General features: G+C 45.2%; 1 protein-coding gene across 1 annotated transcript; it reads right to left on the bottom strand.

Annotated features, from left to right (window-relative positions):
* Window positions 1-1,515: 1,515 nt before the first annotated feature.
* On the bottom strand, window positions 1,516-16,665 carry LOC104566099 (ligand of Numb protein X 2). Its single transcript, XM_010212846.2, has 9 exons — window positions 16,122-16,665; window positions 13,871-14,097; window positions 12,513-12,709; window positions 10,961-11,329; window positions 8,342-8,518; window positions 7,327-7,501; window positions 6,940-7,150; window positions 2,730-2,888; window positions 1,516-1,877 (listed from the first exon to the last, which is right to left on the bottom strand). Exons 1-9 carry the CDS (start codon window positions 16,508-16,510, stop codon window positions 1,742-1,744), a joined length of 2,040 nt encoding a protein of 679 aa, XP_010211148.2. The 5' UTR covers window positions 16,511-16,665; the 3' UTR covers window positions 1,516-1,741.
* Window positions 16,666-19,103: the final 2,438 nt, after the last annotated feature.

Raw genomic sequence — 19,103 nt, forward strand, 5'->3', positions numbered from 1 at the left:
CACCTTCCTGACTTTTGAATTAACATTGCTCTCTATTCACTAGGAACAACAGGAAAAAAAAGGCCCAGGAGAGCAGCTGGCCACAAACTCTGCTGCTGTCAGAGGCCCTGCAGCATTTGCCAAGCAAACAAAGGGGCCAGGACAGCGTGTGGGCAGCGCTGCTGAGAACGGGCTCCTGGGCTGGTTGTGTAGAATGGGCTCTGATAACAGGCCCTGCTGGATACTGCCTTAAGCTAACAGCCAAGGGAAATGAAGTCACTCTATATGTAAACAGCTACATTATCTAGCAAGGAACACTTCTATTCTGTTGTAATAGCTACCCCCCAAAAAAAAAAAAGGCAGCACTGCTTCAGATGCTGGGCACTTACCTGCACTCTGTTCACTCCCAAGAGAAATTTAACCTTCACTCCAACGTGTTTTAACAGGGGAAAGAATCTCCTCCCCTTCTTGTACTCTGAGCTGGCCCCCTAACTGTTCCTAGAACCCTGTTACTGCTGTAACTATCTGAGTCAGCCTGATTTGAGAAGCATCTTGGTCATTTCTGCTGCTGACTAACAAAAAAGAGAGGAAAAACGACTGCTTCAGGGTAAGTTTTCCAGTAGGACATCAGCAAGGTATCATAGTCAGCCTGCCTTGGCTTCATTTATTTAACTATCCAGTGCACTTGAACTGAAGCCCAAGTGGACACCCCATCTTCTGGAGGTAGCTTATTCCATACAGGTGCTCCAGCAAAGTTAGAGGTGATGAGGTAACCAACTTCCCTCCTGAGCCTACCCCAAGCCCAGGTGTTGTTAATCTCACATACCTGGCAGCACTTGTGCAACAGGCAGTGATAAAGGGAAGGAGAGGTGCATCCTCCTCCTCCTCCAGTGCTTTAAGTCTGCATCTGATCATTGGGAAGCTCTGACAAAAGTCTAGGACAGAATCTGTGACTGCTGCCTAGGACAGAGGTTTCTCACAAGTAAACAAACCTGGTTACTGTCATCTCCCTCCCTTGTGAAAAGCTGGTTGTTCTATCTAGTCATAAAACTGAGGGAACTAAGCCAAGGAAGGGGATCAAAATTAAACAAGTTCCTCATCTCTGATAGCCCCTTCATACAAGCCAGCACAGCTTAGCAATGCTAACAGAGCAGCTCCGATTTTTTTTTAATGTATAAAAAACATTTTTGTAGCTTGCTCTTACCTGCAGCCATCAGTAGGTGGGCTAGGAACTGCTTAACTGATCCATGTCCTTTGTTTTATACAGTTTGGCTTTTATTATTATAAAATGACCCAGTATCAGAGAAAGGCAGGCAGGCAAACAGCAGTAGCAAGAAGTGTATTAACTAGCAGAGGAAGGAGCTGACAGTCTCATTTTAACCTGTTCAGAACATTAAATGAAAAAACAGAGCTCTACAATTGGGGAAAATGCTTCAAAGTACAGAAGGACAGTTTGCAGAGAAACACTGGAAAATACAGCTCTCCCCCACCCATCAGAGCTAAGGAGCTCTGATGAGTCCAGGAAGCCAGAACCGCTGTGATTCTCTATGGCATTGGCTTTAAGTCACATTTGTTGGTAACCTCACCACAGTATAGAAATGTTTTCTCCAAAGAATGAAGTCTTCCATGACAATATACAGCATATTTAGTAACTGTTCAACAGTCCCTTGGTTTATCTGTCACACTTAGCCTGGTGCAATAGTCAACAAATCTCTGATTCCAAAGCTGATCCTTGGAACTGCCACATATTCCATTTGGGCGGTCACACGAGGCTTCCTGGCCAGGACACCACAGTCAGAGTGACTTTGTTTCTTTGCTCTTTCAGCATTGGGATTAGTTCCGAATTGCTCATTCCTATAGCAGGCACTCCATTCACTGCCACTATTTCATCTCCGCACCTAGTCAGAAGAGAGGAAACAGGACACACTAAATTCACTGCTAAAGCCACACTGTAAGGTCCCAAAACATTTGAATAGCTGGTCCTCCCCAAAATGACATTATAAACTCTTTGGTGAAATGAATCATTTGACTAGATGAAAGATTAGGGGCAGGAAGAGAGTGCATGCAAGCACAAAGTCCTGTTGCTGACAGTGGCTGGCTTCTAAGTTCTGTGTTCAGAGGGGCTTAAAATAAAAAGATGGAGAAGATAAACAGAGGATGATGCAAGTATTTAAGCCATAATGCAGTGAAGGGCATCAGGACTGCAAGTGAAAGGCCTGTGAGCAGAGGGAAAATTACAGAAAACAAATCTGTGCTGATAATAATTCACCACCCATGACTCTCCTACAGCTCCTTGAGAAGCAGACACTAAGGTGCAGTGCTGAAGCTTGATGTCCCACTTGTGCTTCAACAGGTTCTGCCTGATCTGGCCAACCCTGGAGAGCAGCAAGCTCTCTATGGAGCAGTTGTACCATTCTGCCTGTAGCAATCTGAAATGCAGGAGCAGTTTTACAGGTGCCAGGTTACCTGTGTCGCTGTCCTAGTTCCAACAGGATATAGTGTGGGATTTAAAATAAAACAGTTGCATTTTAGAGAGATACCAAAACACCTTGTTAATAAAAGGGACTGTTACAACTTTGCTAGTACTAATACTCCACAAGTGAGCATCAATGGAAGTCATTAACTCAGCTACTGAAGAGTTCAGCTGGTTACAAGGGGTAGAAGACACTAAAACTGTCCACACTAGCATCAGCAGTGATCAGCAGAGCTCCTGCCACAACCACCCAAGCCCAAAGACAGCTCGCACTCACTTCAGCCTCCGGTCTCGGAACGCAGGAGTCCCAGGCACAATGGTTTTGATGAAGAATGGCTGGTTTCCTTTACTTTCTTCAAAGCCTCCAACAATGCTGAATCCCCAGCTCTCCAGGTTGCCTTTACTCAGGACAATATCTTGACAGCAGTGAAGGTAACTGTGAAGACAGGCACAGTCAAAACCAAGTAAGGATTCTGTGTATTTTTCAAGGAAAATTGCCTAACAAGTTCTTGTTGCATGCATCACTGATGAAATAAAATGAGGTAAAGTTGCCTTTCTTCTACTAAACACACACACACAAAAAAAATCAAATCGGAGTATGAGGCGTTCCTGCAGGACTTGTAACCAGAACTGCTGTTCACAGTAAGATATTAGGCTCTTAGGAGAGAACAAAGGTGACCGGTTTTGAACAGCAGCAGCTGCAGTGCATCCACTCATATTTGAGGATTCCAAGTCTGGCAGGCACTGCAGGACTGAGCGCCTTGGCAGCACGACACATAGGCACGAAGAGCCCATCCTGCAGCAGCGAGGAGCCTGCAGGGACAGGGCAGGAGCAGGGGTGGCCGCTCGCGCTCCGCGTGGCGCTGGGCTGCGTGCGGGCAGCTCCGCAGCGACCCCGGCGAGGCAGCGCAGCCTCCTGAGCACCGGCCCTGCAGGGATGGGATTTCACACTGCAAAAACTGCCTCAGCCAACCTCACACTAGGAGAAAGACCCAAGTAGCTCCTTTCCCAAGCGCAATTTACTTCTCTACATGTTCTTCATACACAGCTCTGGAGACCCGGCCTACTGCTACCTCTAGATTTGGGTCCTACTGACACAAAAATGTGAAGACACAGCTGAGACGGGGGCATTTGGCACCTAGTGCAGTTATGAAGTGAAAGCACCCAGGGTAGTGTTTCATATACATGGGCTACATGCACTTTCTACAGAAGCTGGGCAAGGTCATTCTTCAAGTATTTGCCAGAAGTCTATTGTCCATGTGTAGAGGGCATTTAGAAAGAGGAACATTAATTCACCATGATGAAAAGCGATGGTAGACAGCATATTTTAGCCTGTCCTTTCTATAAAAGCACAAGTTTTTATTCTGACAAATGCTCTGTTGGGTTTGCAGTTCTGCTTCCCATTGAGGACTTGTGAGCTGCTCTGCTCCCACAGGGCCACGACACAGCATCTATTAGCAACTGCTGAAAGAGCTCAGGCTTCATAGAGGCAAACGTCAGATAAAACTTATGGAAAATAAGGGGACAAAATACTACTTTTCTGCCCTTTGAGAATTAGGCAGAAGTCATACTGAACACAATCATTTCAAGAGCCAGAGTTTTTACAGAGAGGAGACAAGTCAAGCTGTAAACTTGGTATTTGTACAATCTTTAGGTTTGAGCATGCAATGAAATAGTCCTCCTGCCCCATAACACCCTAGCCACCTACAAATGTTTCTTTTGAAATAGAACTTTATACTGTGAATAGTTGGTGTAGATCTAATAAAATACTGTGAGGAAATCTGGTAGAGTTTCTCTGCTGCCTTCTTTGAACAGTGACCCTGGTGAACACTCAGCAGCTGCCATGAGCACCATGTAATTGACTGAACCACTCCTCACCATCAGTTAATAACAAACCACAGAAAGGACAAGGTGAAAGTTCGCAGGGCTGTTAGGGCTACCCATATGCTGCAAGATGAAAATACAAGGAAGATTTCAGCCACCCCGTTCTTCACAGCCAACTGCTCTCTGGCTTGAGGAAAGTACCACTATGCTGTCCCTGTTACAGAGATTTTTAGCTCATCAGAAGTATCCGGTGCTGTCCATGGTCAGAGAGAGGGAGAAGCTGCTTAGTGATGTGAGCTTACATGCTAAATGCTGCAATGCTGGAAGTAGCTTTAGGAGCAGATGTTTCCATCCTCTCCTCTGCCCATCATCCCAAGACAGAGGGCCAGGGCTTTAGCCTCCGCTTCAGCAATGCTGGCCCAGCAGTTCCACAGCAAAGTCTGCAGGGCCTCTGCCTTACAAACCCGCAGTTATGAGACAGCAGGCAAGCTACTGAGCAAGCCAAGATGCCAGATGGTATTTATTATAAACAATAAGACAAATACGAGAATAAAGGCTTGAATTGAACACAGGAGGCTAAAACATTGCAAAGACTGACTATCTCCAGCTGTGAGCACTAACTTTGACTCTGCTCTTTCAGCACAAAGTTACTATTTCTTACTAGTAAGAAAGCTTTCTTTTAAAAGGGGTGAAAGAATGTTCTGCTGGATCAGAGAAATATTTGGGAAAAAAAGCTGAACATCAACAACAAGAAAATCCTGTGTCACTAGTGGTGAGCTTCAGACTTTCACAGTGTATCGCAAAATACCGAACACAAGGCTACGTCGAGTTTGGCAAGCAGGGCATCCCACGAGGAGCATGTCTGAGCAGCCAGGTCCATATTCCTCTCCTCAACAGCACATTCTTGATCCAAACTAACATGGTAACATAGAGGCACTTGAAACATTTCAAGGAAACAGCAAGCAAAATCTTTAAAGCCCTTCAAAATTCTGAAAATGAAGAGTCTGATCATGCCAGCCAAAGTCAAATAATGTGAACACGTTGCTTAGCTGAAAAAGGCAGAGAGCTGTTTGTTCCTAAAGGCTTTAGGGAAGCCATTCTGGAGAGAACTGTTAGAGCTGCTGCTGTGAGCAGAGTGCGCGATCAGCGAGGAGCGAGGCAGCACGTGATGGAATTAAAGACATATTTATTACCAGAAGCAAGAGAAAAAACTGTTTGATATTGGAATGACCTTGCTTTGCACCTTCTGAACGCCCACAAAACCATGCTGGCATAGGAATTCAGATGCCTGAATTCAGTGTGAGAAGGAAGGGGAGAGTAAGAGCAGAAGGTGCTTCTGAAATCACTGTGCCTTGCTTCGCTGAAAGGAGTGGGAACAGTCAAGGGAAGAGGAGCCGGCATGAATTCGAGTCACAGAATGTCAAGGAATGTATTACAGAGCAGGTCACAGTCTGGTCCCAGAACGAAGGCAGATGACTGATGAGCCAAGGCTAGACTGCAATCCTGGCAGCAGAACCAGCATAAGGTGCAAACCGGCGGCCACCTGCATGAACGGGAATAGGGAAGGGGGAGCACAGCCAGTTTGTGCCACGTTGTGCCTAAGAGCAGTAACGCCCGTGAGAAAACCAACCGCAGCCGCTGTCTGGGGACTTGCGGGCCGGTTTGGGTTACACAGGTGCCGCTTGGACTAGTTCACACCAGGCCTGTGCGGAACAGTCCGGCTCATTCCCTGGAGAAAGGAGGAAGCTGCAGGGCTGTGCTGAACACGAGCCAAGCTGCAGTGGCTCGCGACACAAAAGCTGCCTTCCCTGGGCTGCTGGGTAACGAGGGCAACGGAACAGAGACCGTTCGGTTTTGTTCTGTCAGGTGCCTCAAGAAAGAGGGCTGCAAATAACCCGAGCCTCTCACAAGAGGGTTTGGCTTTGTCGCTTGGATTGCGGTTCCAGCTAACGGGAGAAGATGTAGGAGATGCACACAACTGTGCTTTGAGGCTGAACACGTTTCAAAGAAACTGCAAGCGTGAGCAAAATAGACGTTCACCTCAAAAGGATGGATCTGGCTCCTTTCTTGAGGACCCCAATACTGTAACATGGAACTTAGCACAGATTTTAGCAGTAACGTGGCAGTAAGTCTATGGTCAAGTACTTTGCAACAGGAAAACTCAGCTTGTTTAGAAACACTTTTGCTTTATACTACAGATTACACAATTAAAACAAGTGATAAGCGTTAGATTGAAAGACTGCCTCCCCTGAGTGGTGACTATAAAACACTATAGATATTGGCCTGTGCTATGCAGCCCAGAGGAGCCACAGTGATTTGTGTTAGTGATATTCTAACAGGGTTTTTTCAAGTCAGTGCCTCAAATGCCACCACCTGTAATTATCATTATCGTTCTTTTGGAAGAATTTTCAGGAAATTCTGGAATATGGATACAATCCAAGAGAAGCAAGAAAATGATAGGTCACACAGTGAAAAGCAGTAGAAGTTATTTATGCATTCTCTGTACTGCAATCTCACCGAGAAGCTAGGATTCCCACTGACCTAGCTAAAGAAGAATATAGGGAAGATTTAATTGCTTTCAAGATAACCCCATGACATAACTCATTTGCAGTGAAAGCCTGTGACTGAACGGATCTCTCCGCAGAGTCACTGAGCAAACGTACCTAGGCAGCCCAAGCCACATGATCCAGAGGGGAGACCAGCCGAATCCCTGCTCCTTGATGTCCAGAGGTGGATCTGTTGGGTCCGATACAAGGATTTCCAAGGCTTTCAGTACTACTGAGTGGGAAGCTGCATTAGATTTCAGTGCTGAGACAGCTTCATAGTAGTTTAGGTGAGTCAAATCAATGCCATTTATGCTCAGAAGTATATCTCCTAGTGATTAAATAAGGTAGACACACAGATTTAACACATTGTTTGCTAAGAATTCTAGTTTTGTCTCAAGACAAAAGACATTTAGAACTCTCTTTTCAGCTACATTTTAGTGTCCAACTGCAACTTTCACTTAAAAACAATTCATAAAGTATAAAGGGCAACTAGAGCCTCCTTACCTCTTTTGATTCTGCCATCTCTGAAGAGGCATCCAATGGGCTGTACACTTGTTACATATATAGGGAGCTTGTTTCTGTTATCTCTTCCACCTCCAATTGTTATTCCCAAAGATTCCTTTGGTTCCTTTTTTATTGAAACTGTCTTCTCATGACTTATGTATCCCTGAGGTAGATCCTGCAAAGACATGATAAAATTTGGGTTCATTTATGCAGTTGACATGAGAAGCCCTAGCTGGAAGGAGATAAGACCACCTTTCATCTTCAACTTAGAATTTGTGAGCAATGTTACTGGAAAACAAAGCCAGCTTCTGGTGTATTTGTTCTGGGTAGAAACACCACCCTGTATTCCCACAGGATACCATCATAACAGAGGGACTGCTGTTTGGGAAGCGATGCTGCTCTCCTAATGATTTCACATCTGTTCGCTGCTGGAAGATGTTCACTCCAAGCAGAACTGCTTTGGTTTTGCTCTGAGAAACAACCAAGCAATTTGTTTCAAGGCTGTTCACATCAAGCGACCAATCTCTCTCCAAATACTAATAAACTGGGATGGATTAGGATGAGTAACTTGTATTACCTACCCGTTCTCATTTTGCTTCTCGTGCATGTCGAAGTTTTCTCAAAGGGTAGTATTAAACAGACTGTCTAGCTATAGGTGTAAGCTCATAGCATCAGGCACTGCTCTGAAAGTGCTGTGTTCGATAGCTGGTGGGAACCAAGTCCAGTTCCATGACAGTTTCACAGAAGTTAGGTTTCCACAGCCCTTTACAAATAATGTGGGAAGAATGCTTAAGCCATTCTCAAGAATGGACACATTTGAATAGATATTTCTATGCTTTTTAGTAAAAATTGTATTTCTCGTGGTTCTCTTGTGCCAACAAACATGTACTGCTTTTCAGAAGTTTAAGGGGAAAAGTTGTTCTTGACAAGTTCTACATGAGAACTTACTCTCAGAGCTAAATTGACCTGTTAAACCAAGAATAAGAGCAGCTGTGGGCTGGATTACAAAGCTTACCTTCTGGTAGGTGGATTTTCGCCTGTAATGATTCTGGTCTAGTCTTCTTCGATGGTGCACGGGGCTTCCTCCATTGCTGCTGCTGCTGCTATTGGATGTGCTGCTGTCTTCAACCGAGTCCGAGAGCTGAACACCCGGCTGCCTCAGCACTACAAAGTTCACTCTTGATTCACTGGTCTGTCAGGAGAAGCAAAGAGCTGTCTCAAACCATTCGAGGGCAAAGTCCTATCACAGTTCTTGAAGCGCTCACGGAGTAGCTTAATCTCATGATGGCTTTAAATAATGTTTCTGAAAGCTGTTCAGAGAGTCTTTGTCTTTATGAAGAGATGCACATTGTACATGCACCACCCTAGTCCATAAAAGGAGCCACCTAAGAGGAATGTTGATTAGAGCTCTGTCTTTATATGCATGTCTTTGATAAACTCAAGGTCGTTCCAAAGCATTAGAAGTTAGACTCAGCCCCATCATTCTGAGGGAGGGAGAAAGAAGGTCAAACATCAGTTTCTACAAAGGGTTTGGAACTTCCAAGGGTTCCATGGTTCTTCTAAGGGCTTCAGATGCCTATGTAACTAAAGGAATCAGTAAACATTGGCTAGAAAAACAGAAGGGGAAACAGGTTTCCCTTCTGCCTCCTCCTGCTGCAAATAAAAAAGAGAAAGTGGCAAAAAATGATTAATTCCTCCACTTCAGTACAAATAACTGAGATAGTGGTTTTTATTCTGCCACAAAACGAACACTGAGTGAGGACACTTGCTGGCCCACGTGGTGCATGACCAGCTCTGAGCCCCATGCCTTTTCTTTGATTGCAGAGACCCGTTCACCCGGTTGCCTCCCAGCCCAGCTCCCATGTCTTGTTCCACATCTCCCTCCTCCTCTTGCCCCTTTCTCTCTGCTAAGTACCTGCAGCCCGACCTTTTGTCCGGGATCATTGTCAATTAAACACTTCAGCAGCTGCATGCCTGGCCCCGACAGAGCTATTCACTATTGTTACTGCTCTAGTAATGTGGTTTGTTCTCCTGGCTAATCCCACAAAACCTTCCCGTGAGGAACACGCTTAGGGTCAGGCATATTTGCTTATTTATGACATCTGCTACAACAGCTGAGAGAACCAGTTGTGACTCTCACTTCTCAACAGGGGACCCTTGTGCTCATTCTCTTGGTGCCGCAGCACCTTGCAGCAGCAAACTGATGAAGGGGTCTATTTATTTATTTTTTATTATAGGAAAGCTTTGTTTTTTGAAAAATAATTCAAAAGCTTCACACCACAAAAGTCAATTTGGATGGAACAATTTTTTCCAGACAATCTGGAAGGCTGACACATCTATGCCTTCATAAAATACATTGCAAATATTGTATTTTAAGAGGAGGATTCACCTTCCCCTTCACCTGGGAGAGACAAAACTGCAGTGAGTGTGCATATATAAAATATAGCATATATGTATGCTATGGGTGCAAATGGTATTTCACAATACAGGTAGGACTGCTTTCCTCAGGTGGCTTCTGATTAAAAATCTTGGTTTAATTTTAACAGCAACAGCTAATGTTTGAAAGACCAGGATTTTACAAAACATCACAAGGAATTGAACCCCCAAATCCCTTGAAACCGGTTCTGAGACTCTAGTTAGTGATTTCTGTAGGACCAAGACAGATTTCCTCATATAGGAGCTACACTTGCACACTAGGAAAGAAACACAGCAACACTTACAGGGACGCAGCCAAAATTCTAACAGATTATGGTACTGAATCACAGCCATACTGGAACTGCTCTCATTCGCCCACCCCACTGTGCTCCTCTGCTGATTACCAGGGAGGGAGCTGGCTCTCCCTCCCTGACCTCAGATCCTTTCCGGGATATAAACAGTATGCAGTGGGATGTATTGTGTCAGGATCTTTATCTAAAGACAGAAACAAGAGGCCACTACCTAGAAAAATAAACAAACTCAACTACATGGAATCTGCCATAGTTAAGCTACCCTTACTCTTCTTAAATCAAAATTTCTTGCCCAATCCCTTCACCAGAAGGTTTGGTACATCGCAGCAAGAACATTCCTGTTACTCAGGGAAAGACTGCTGTGCCCTTTCAGTATTTTAGTCTGAGTGGCCTTGTTGCTTTCTAGACCCTCTGCTTCCTAAATACAGCTTAAGTGGGAAATCTTAAGAGGGATCCAGATAAACCAAAATGGTTCTGTTCTGTGCTGCCAGCCTATTAGATCTCCCTGCAAGTTTGACTAGCAGAAACGAAGCACTAAAGGCTCTCAATCTCTCACTTTTGCTGTATGCATCTACAGTACGTACAAATATTCATTGTGCAAGAAAGGCTCCAAACACCACCCTGCAAAGGAGATCCAGTTGCCTTAGCTGAACTACAGTGCCATAAGCAACTGCCGCACTTAAATTTGTCAGAGATGACTCACGATGGATTCCCACTCGTCGTGTTTATCTTCGTTTGGAAGCAGTGCTTCCCACACATCCGCAAGGGACGTCACTTTCCCAAAGAGATATTTAAGGGAACGCAGTTTGCTCTAGCATGTTCTTTCAGCCCTTGGGTCAGAACAGGCGCCCTGCTATCGCTGCAGACAGCTGCAGAGCCATTAGACAGACAACTCTGTTATAAATTACCTGGATTATCTGCGCGGCAGTCTCAGGTGTTCCTTGCCTCAGGTCCTGGCCATTTATGGACAGCACTCTGTCATTCCGGCTCAACTTTCCATTTTTGGCTGCCAAACCTCCCTCTAACAGATCTAGAATAAAAATCCCTGCCTCATCCGTCTTCCTGATGAGTTTGATTCCCAAGGGTTCGGATCGGTCTTTCTTAATCAAGGTAACGTGGATCACTTCCCGGTTAGGAGCAGAGCTGGAATCCTGCTGGACAGTCTTACTGGAAAAACCCTTCTCCTGCAGGACCATGAGGTGAAGAACAGGGCCTGGGTGGCGCAGGAAGGAGACAGCTTGACAGTGAGTCACACTGCTAATGTTGACACCGTTCACCTAGAAAGACAAACAAAGCAGAGCCACTAATCAGAACCAAGATAATTGAGGCACTTTCTGCAGTGCAGAGCATCAAAGTTGGAAACAGGATGTACTACTCCCTATTCAATGCATGATTGAAGTAGTTGCTTCTGATGCGCATTAGAGCAGAGTCTTCTAGAAAAGAATGCAGAAGAAAGTAAATTAATAAGGCTCACAGTGATGGAGAATTGCTGAGTACAGAGAAGAGACAGGACAACTCGCACAGTTTACAAATCTGAAAGTGCAAAATATATTAAAAAAATCACAGCTACTACCTCATGGCAATGCAGAACCGATCTCCACTAACTTCAGTATTCAGTACACACTTGGGGGAGAAAGTTGGAGACTTCCCAAAATCTTACACAGAAGTGGTCCATAGTCTGCAGAACCTCTAAAATCATCAGTCCTGTCATGCCTTTACCAGACTAACTCTGAGAAACTTTTTGCTTTGACTGCTGTTACATAAGATTGTACACAGTTTATCTAGGATGCCAATACGGCTACTAAGTGTGGGCACCTGCTCTCTTTACAGTCCAGTGAAGGCTGTGGCATGCACAGTTCACCTGGATAAAACAGAATTTACAATCCTGAGTTGGTTTCTCAAACCACACATGTATCTACCACATGTGTATGGGGCTGGCAGTCATTACCAGAGTCTAAGGGGATAGTTAGGTCTTGACTGCTTGTCAAACGATGGAGCAGCCATAGCTGAGAGGTTTTAACAGTTCTCTCTGCACATTGGCTTTCCTGTTGTGCACAAGCTTCTGTCACCTCGTTGCAATGCAGTATAATGGGACATTAGGTTGATTTGGAAACTAAATCAGGCTGTGGACCAACTTTGCCAAGTTTTGTGCTCTTTATTACTCACACAATGCTGACTTTAAGCCAAAAGGTGTTAAAAAAAGTCTTAAACTGTGGACCTGCCCCTTGAGGAGATGTAGCTCAAGTAACATAGTAGAGCAAGGCAACTTTAACATGTTCTGGCGAGCGCACAGCCTGTTGGAAAGAAGCGGTGCTGCTGGCTGAAATCTATCAGATAAGAGATCTTTTCGTTTCTGCAACATAGTCTAAATATGAAAAAGCCATGGAAGATACAGAGTAAATAAAATCCATGTCCAGTCAAGAAAAGTAGCAACGAGACTATCCATGGGGTTTCCCATACCTCAAGAATATGGTCTCCTGGTGCTATTCTTCCATCTGCAGCAATAACAGAATGTCGCAAGACTTCCTGGACAACAATGTTTCCTAGGGGGGTATCCTTACCCCCCACTATCCTCATCCCCAGATCTTCCTCGGGGTCTTCGCGGTGAATTTCAATCGTGCTGGTCTCAGCCACAAGACTCGCTCGCTGGGGAAGATCTGATTGTGAAAACACAAGAGAAAAGTAGCCAACACATGAACAGAAACTTCTCCCATACAGCAAATGTCCATGGCAGGCTGTGTCCAAAAATCAGCGTTTGAAGAGAAAGGAGGGGAAAGCAGCTATGAGGAGTCAATGCATGAGTAGGTCAAATTAAAAGCTGAAAAGCCGCTAATTTCTCAACAGCTTCTCCAAAATGTTTCCCTTTTCTTCTAGCTCATGGCAAGTTTAAGCTTTTGTTGCTATTTTTTACATTTTAGTAAGGGGCATTCAGAATGTTTCTCTTACTATTTAGTGATTTAGCTAGAAATCCACTGCCATAGATCCAACAAACAGCACATCCCCAAATCCCATGATCCCCAGGAGGAAAGGGGACTGCTAAGCTGTAATTAGTGGTTTGCCATTGCCCTGACTCTACCACAGGCAGCTCTCTCCAACTTCTCTTCTCTGTCTTCCTTCCTCCTCCTTCCCCATCCCACCGCTCGGAGCCAGGAGTGATGTTTAGCTGCTTCAGAGCGTGCTGAAGCTATGCAACGCTTCCCGGGCACTTTGAAGATGAAGTTGCTGCTAACGAGTCCCATTAAATCTACCCAGCACCGGGGTGGCTGCGCAGGCCCAGTGCCAGTCAGGGTGAGCTGCAGATGCCAAGCAAGAAATAAGGCTGTAGGCCTAGGCTGTAAACAAACTTGCTTAGTGCCATTAAGGAAGGTATTGATCACCCTAGGAAACAGCTTGTATATTTAATGTTCTTAAGATTAAGAAGCTGGAGCTTTTCCTCATTATTATCTGGTCTCATTGAATGCCAACTCCTTCTATGACAACTCCTTTTTGAGAGGGACTGCCTCTATTTCTTTCCATCACAAGAGAAGAGTACTGCAAATAAAGAATACACTGCAGGCTAACAGAGATGCTCTGAACTGTTTTAAACAGTTTTGTGCTTGTGAGAAGATCTTCCCACACATGATGCACTTGAGTGCATCTCTCTGCTTTTCATAGACAAGCTGAGGAAAAAGATCTACCCCTACAGGAACTAATGGCTAAACAGCACTGAGGATACCTAAGAATGTTAGGGACACTTAAAATTGCTATGTATGAAATAATCACCTTATTTTTATAATATCAAGGGCAATTACATAATTACATTCCTCTATCAAGCTCACCTTCTTCAGTCTCTTCAAAGGCTGGATTAACCAGCCCCGGCTCCGCAGTCCCCAGTGACACCACCGCAGCTGCAGAGCTTTCTGCTGCAAGCGACGATCCTCCACTTGGCACCTCCAGGTCCTTGTGCGGGTTCGTTTCCACCTTGGCAGGGAGATCTTCCTTCCCTTTGGAAAAGGGATTCTTTTTCCGCTCTAGTTCAGCTTTGTATTTCTTGAAACCCGGACACCTGGAGAAGGATTGTTCCTGTCACTAAACGGATGGTCACTGCCTGTGTGGTTATCCCAACACGTGCAAGCCCTGACTGACAAATGTGCACAAAGCCTGTTCAAGACCGCATCATGTACCTGCCCAGCTCGTATCACAGATGCTAATACATACTCTTGCTTGACCTTCATCTTCTAACAGTATGAACTTAAAGGTAGGATTCCTATTTACTTACTTTCTAAATTATTATGCAAATTAGTTCTAAAAGGGAAGGCAATAGGAAGAGCAGTTTTCCTTGCTAAATATTTACCACAGAAATCATGTGTGAAGACAATAATACATCCTTTAAAACATGAGCAAATACTTAGGTCAGCTCTAAAAGGGTAGAATATGAACTATACCTTTATGCAAGGGAAGTGACTCACACTTCAAGGTCAGCCTGGAATTTGGCTTTGTTTTTAAACACAACGACAGTGACCAAGGCCAGCTTAGTTTTTTGCTGACCAAGCCCTGACCACTCTAGTCCACTCAGGTGCTGGTTCTACTTGAATGTGGGCAATTTTGGAAAGTTTATCCACTATTGACTACTCCCCACATCAACGCCCAAGTACTTCTATATTCAACAAAACACACTGTGTGCAGCTAGACCATAGCCAACCCATCTCAGCAAAAATGGGAGAGGAAAAGCAGGCTCTTTTATCAAGAGTAAATCAAGCACTGAGAACAAAAAATGGTAATAAAAAGGTGGCACGCGAAGTAAATCATGAATACAAAATCATCACTTCCAGAGGCCTGAGTAGGACTGGGTGGTTACTAGAGTCACATTTTAAATGGAACTATTTACATTCTAGCTAAACAAGTCTCACTGTGGTTCTCCTGGTCATTTTCTCCGAGCATTAACATGGCCCTAAAAGCTCCAGCCAAGGGGTGATCAATGCACTTGTGCTCGTCTCCGACGACGCAGGGAGGTTGTGCTTATTCACAGAGCGGCAGGCAGCACTAGCGAAGCCTCGTCCCTCACTCGAGAGGCTCCGTGGCTCCCGCGTGAGCTCTCAGCTTGCGGGTATGAAGCCAAGCAGCACTTGTAGGGATACACGCTTGGCTGGAATTGCAAAAATACCCAAGCCAGAGCTTACCTGCACATCAGTTGCCTTTTTTTTTTTTTTAATATGGTTTTGCCACAAGAAGCTACAGCGTAGCTGAAGGGAAACAAGCCTCCTGCATTCCTCATTACACATCGAGATGCACTGCGAGCCAAGCAGTGCTGCTTGCAGCATGGCCTGTACTTAGCTCCCTTTGCAGCAATCATTAACTAGGAGCCGACATTCCGCAAGCGCCACGGCAAGACTCATCACCTGAATTGCTTTTAAAGCTGCACAACTGCCTGCCCATAGCAAAACCAGCAGTAGGAGCTACCAAAATACGTGTCTGTTCAAAAGTGCAAGAGGAAAAAGTTTCCCTCTCCCTGCAGATGGGAAAAGGATCTATTTTTCAGTTGCTTCTCTTTCGCAGCGAAAGAATGAGAAAAGATAATGGAATTTTAAGTAGGTGATTCAGCAGCTGCATAATGCGCAGCTTGGAGGGACTCACATTATTTGGATCAAAGACTTATGTATTGCACCTCTTAATTGGACCAATTAAACTGGCAACACTGCACGATCCCTTGCCTCCAGAGCGTTGACTTAGCGCCTGTCTCTCTTCTCCGTGCGAGTGAAACGAGGAATTAGCACGCTTCTAACAACTTGCAAAGAGTCAGGTGCCCCATGCCAGGATACACACTTACATACATTTGATAGCTTTGGAGTCCTCGGAGAGCTTGCAGCCAAGAGCAGCAGCACCCCTGGAGCACTCGAGCTCCCATACACGCACACGCAATTACGTTGTCCTCACCCACCCACCTGCCCGGCCTCACCCTCTGCTGCCCCATCTTGCCCCGGTTTAACAACCATCCTGCAAACGGATCTTTCAGTTCAGATGCAAAGCAGACCCGGACGGCATTAAGCACGGAGGAGGAATACTGGGAATAGTGTGTAAAGGGCTCGGCACCTGTTCTGCAGGTGAGCTTCTAGCTCGCACCGCTGCATCGTCTGCTGACACTCAGCCTTGAAAGGACACAGGACAAGCAGCTTATCCAGCAGGTTCCGCACCAGGAGGCTGGACTTGTGGCACTGATGGAAAGAGAGTTTTTTGCGATCCATGGGACAAAAATTGTACTCCTGCATGAAGTTCTCAAGGCACTTGAAACAGTACGTGTGTCCACACGGGGTGTCCATTGGTTGCAGCAGCGGCTGAAGGCAGATATGGCAGATGAGCTCGTCGTCCACTTCATCCTGGAAGTTGTAGAGATGGTTGTCGGGCAGGAGGTGGAACTGGCCACACTCGCCGCAGAGGTCGCCGGGCTGGGACGCGGGCTCTCCTGCTGCCGGGTCAGCCATGGTACCAGCATCGGGCGCTCCCGGGCCTGCAGGAGGGCAGCCTGTCACACAGGCACCGTCAGACTGCCTGTAAAGGGGAGAGGAGAAAGAATTCAAGCCACCTGTCACCTCTGGATCTAATCAAGTAAATATTAAACCGTATTCCTGCCTTAATCTCCCCCTGGTATCTTCGCCCCCTCCAGCCCATCTTAGTGCACTTCCTTCCAGTGAATGATCAACCCAGACGACAGCAAATGCTGGAACCTCATCCAGCAGAACATTTAAGCACCTGGGTAAACCGAAGTCTAAATTATTTCACATGCAACCCTGCCTCTGACTGAATAAAACCCTGCCAAACAGAGGAATGAGAAAACCTGAAACAAAAGCTGTGTATTCTTGAGGAAGAACAACCTAGAGAAGAGGAATGGAAGAGTGAGAAAATAACCAAGTTGCTTTTTAAACTGACACTTTTCCAGCGTAGTTTTCCAGATGATAGGGCACATTACTCAAAGATATTCATGGTGCAATATCTGCCCAGACTGCTGCTTGTCTGAATTTTTTGGTTTGTCTTGAGTTTTTTTTTGGTGGGAAAGAAGAAAAAGAGGAGGAACAAATTTTAAAAGGAAACTTAAAAAAAAAAATCTAAACCACATTTCCTTCCTCTTAAGCCCACCCAATCCAAAAAAGAAAACATTTAATTTTAACAAAGACTGCATTGTTCTCAACTCATCCATGTTCACCCACTGAAGCAAATTTCCTATTAAAACACTAAAGCTTTCTAAGAATAGAAAACATGCAAAAAACAGTCCATGACTTTGTGGTAATGTAACACAGAGGCATGGATTTCAGCAGGTTTTTAAATAGTTTCTTACAGTTAGTGAAAATAAGATAAGGTGCAAGTTAAGTTCTTTGCAGTTTCCTCTCTCCTGATTTTAATGAAGACATCTCCATCCACACTCGATCAATCTTGCCTAATATTATCAAATATAAAATTCACCTGCATTTGCTAGCAGATTACTTTGCAAGCACAGGCACTACCACAGGAAGGAATCTCTTCAACCTGGCAGCTATTCTAATGAAAGAAGCAATGCAGCCCTCCGGGAAGCAAACACACTTAAAATAAATAAATATATATATAAAAGACAGTTTTTGAACATGAAAAAACTGCAGGAGTGTGATGAAATGGGTAATGTTTGAGAGGCGACATGGAAAATGCCTGAAAACAAGGGCTCTGTCTGGAACACGTAAAGCCCAAACAGGAGCCAACCCTGTCCCGCGCCGGGGCCTCACATGCAACAGCAATTCTGGAGGAGGCCACAACAATAAGACAGTGAGAACAGCAAGAAAAAATTAGTCATGGGTTCCTAATAAAAACCATACATCATTCCACCTCAATTAATTGTCAAGCATAAATCAGCTATTTAATTAAAGGAATAACGTATCAGAAAAAAAGTCATTTTTATGGGCATTTTTTTTTTAACCTAGCTACAAAAACTTGCTCACTTCAAAAGAGTGAAACGTTATTGTCAAGGTTCCAGGTAGGTGCAGGGCATGAGCTGTTTGCTTCTCCTCCTGCTGCAGCGCCAGAAAACATCTGCCCCTTGAGGAAAGCGCTTCCATGGGATACACAGCCCTCACTCTCCTGTTTGCATCTAGCCTTTAGCTCCTTCACCACTGACTCAGTGCTCCCTCCAAGGAAAATCTGCCAGAACAATATTTTATATTGGAAAAAATGCAAACAGGTTAAACACTATTATCTGCTACCTACCTCTACATGAAAAAGACTCAGATATCTCTACTGTTTTTCTTTTAAAAAGTCACCACTGGATAGTAAGTTATTTTACAAGCTAAAAGTGCACATTTTGATAACAGACAATGACTTAACATCACCTATTGATTCCGATCAACCAGCTCAGTGCCAGCACTTAGAGAAATGCCAGGCTTTCAAGGCAAACCCCCACCAATAAGAAATACTTGTGCTTTGGGTTGTAGCATTTGCATAAAATTTTGGCAGGTGATTAAACAAATGTAGCTTCTCTGTGAAAACAAACTCTAGAGTCATGTTGCTGATAACTACTTTTATATGGGGATTTTTCCACATATTTACCAAATTCATTTTCCACTCTCCATGTTTAAAGGCCGCAAGAAATGAATCCCACTTATGAGTCATTTCAGAGCTGGAAGAAGATAAAAACATCGCCACAACCTTCTGCTTTTTCCTTTCCTGCAACTCCGCGTCGCTCCGTCTTCCCAGCTCTGCGCCTTGGAAAATGAGGTGTGCGGCGCCCGCGCAGCGGTGCCAGCACCGGCGCTGCCGTCGGCGGGAGGCTGCGGGGAGGCCGGGCGGCGCTGACGACACGCGGCCCGCGGCGCCCAGGGCGGCAGGCTCCGACAGGCCGCTCGGGCGGGAGGCAGATGCGCTGCAGGAGGAGAACCGCGCGCACCTCGTTCAGGGACGGCTCCTCTGCACAGCCCCGTTCGAGGTGTCCGGGAGATGCCCTGTGTCAGCACACCGGGTACTGCCCCGATATCCTGGCCTTAGTAGAGGCCATCTGCTATTAGGTTTCAATCCGGCCCTAAGATTGCACTGTTCGGTGAAACATGAGATATACTC

Source organism: Tinamus guttatus, unplaced genomic scaffold (genome assembly GCF_059628265.1).
Source record: "Tinamus guttatus ecotype Peru unplaced genomic scaffold, ASM5962826v1 Tinamus_guttatus_pri_ptg000287l, whole genome shotgun sequence".
NCBI lineage: Eukaryota > Metazoa > Chordata > Aves > Tinamiformes > Tinamidae > Tinamus > Tinamus guttatus.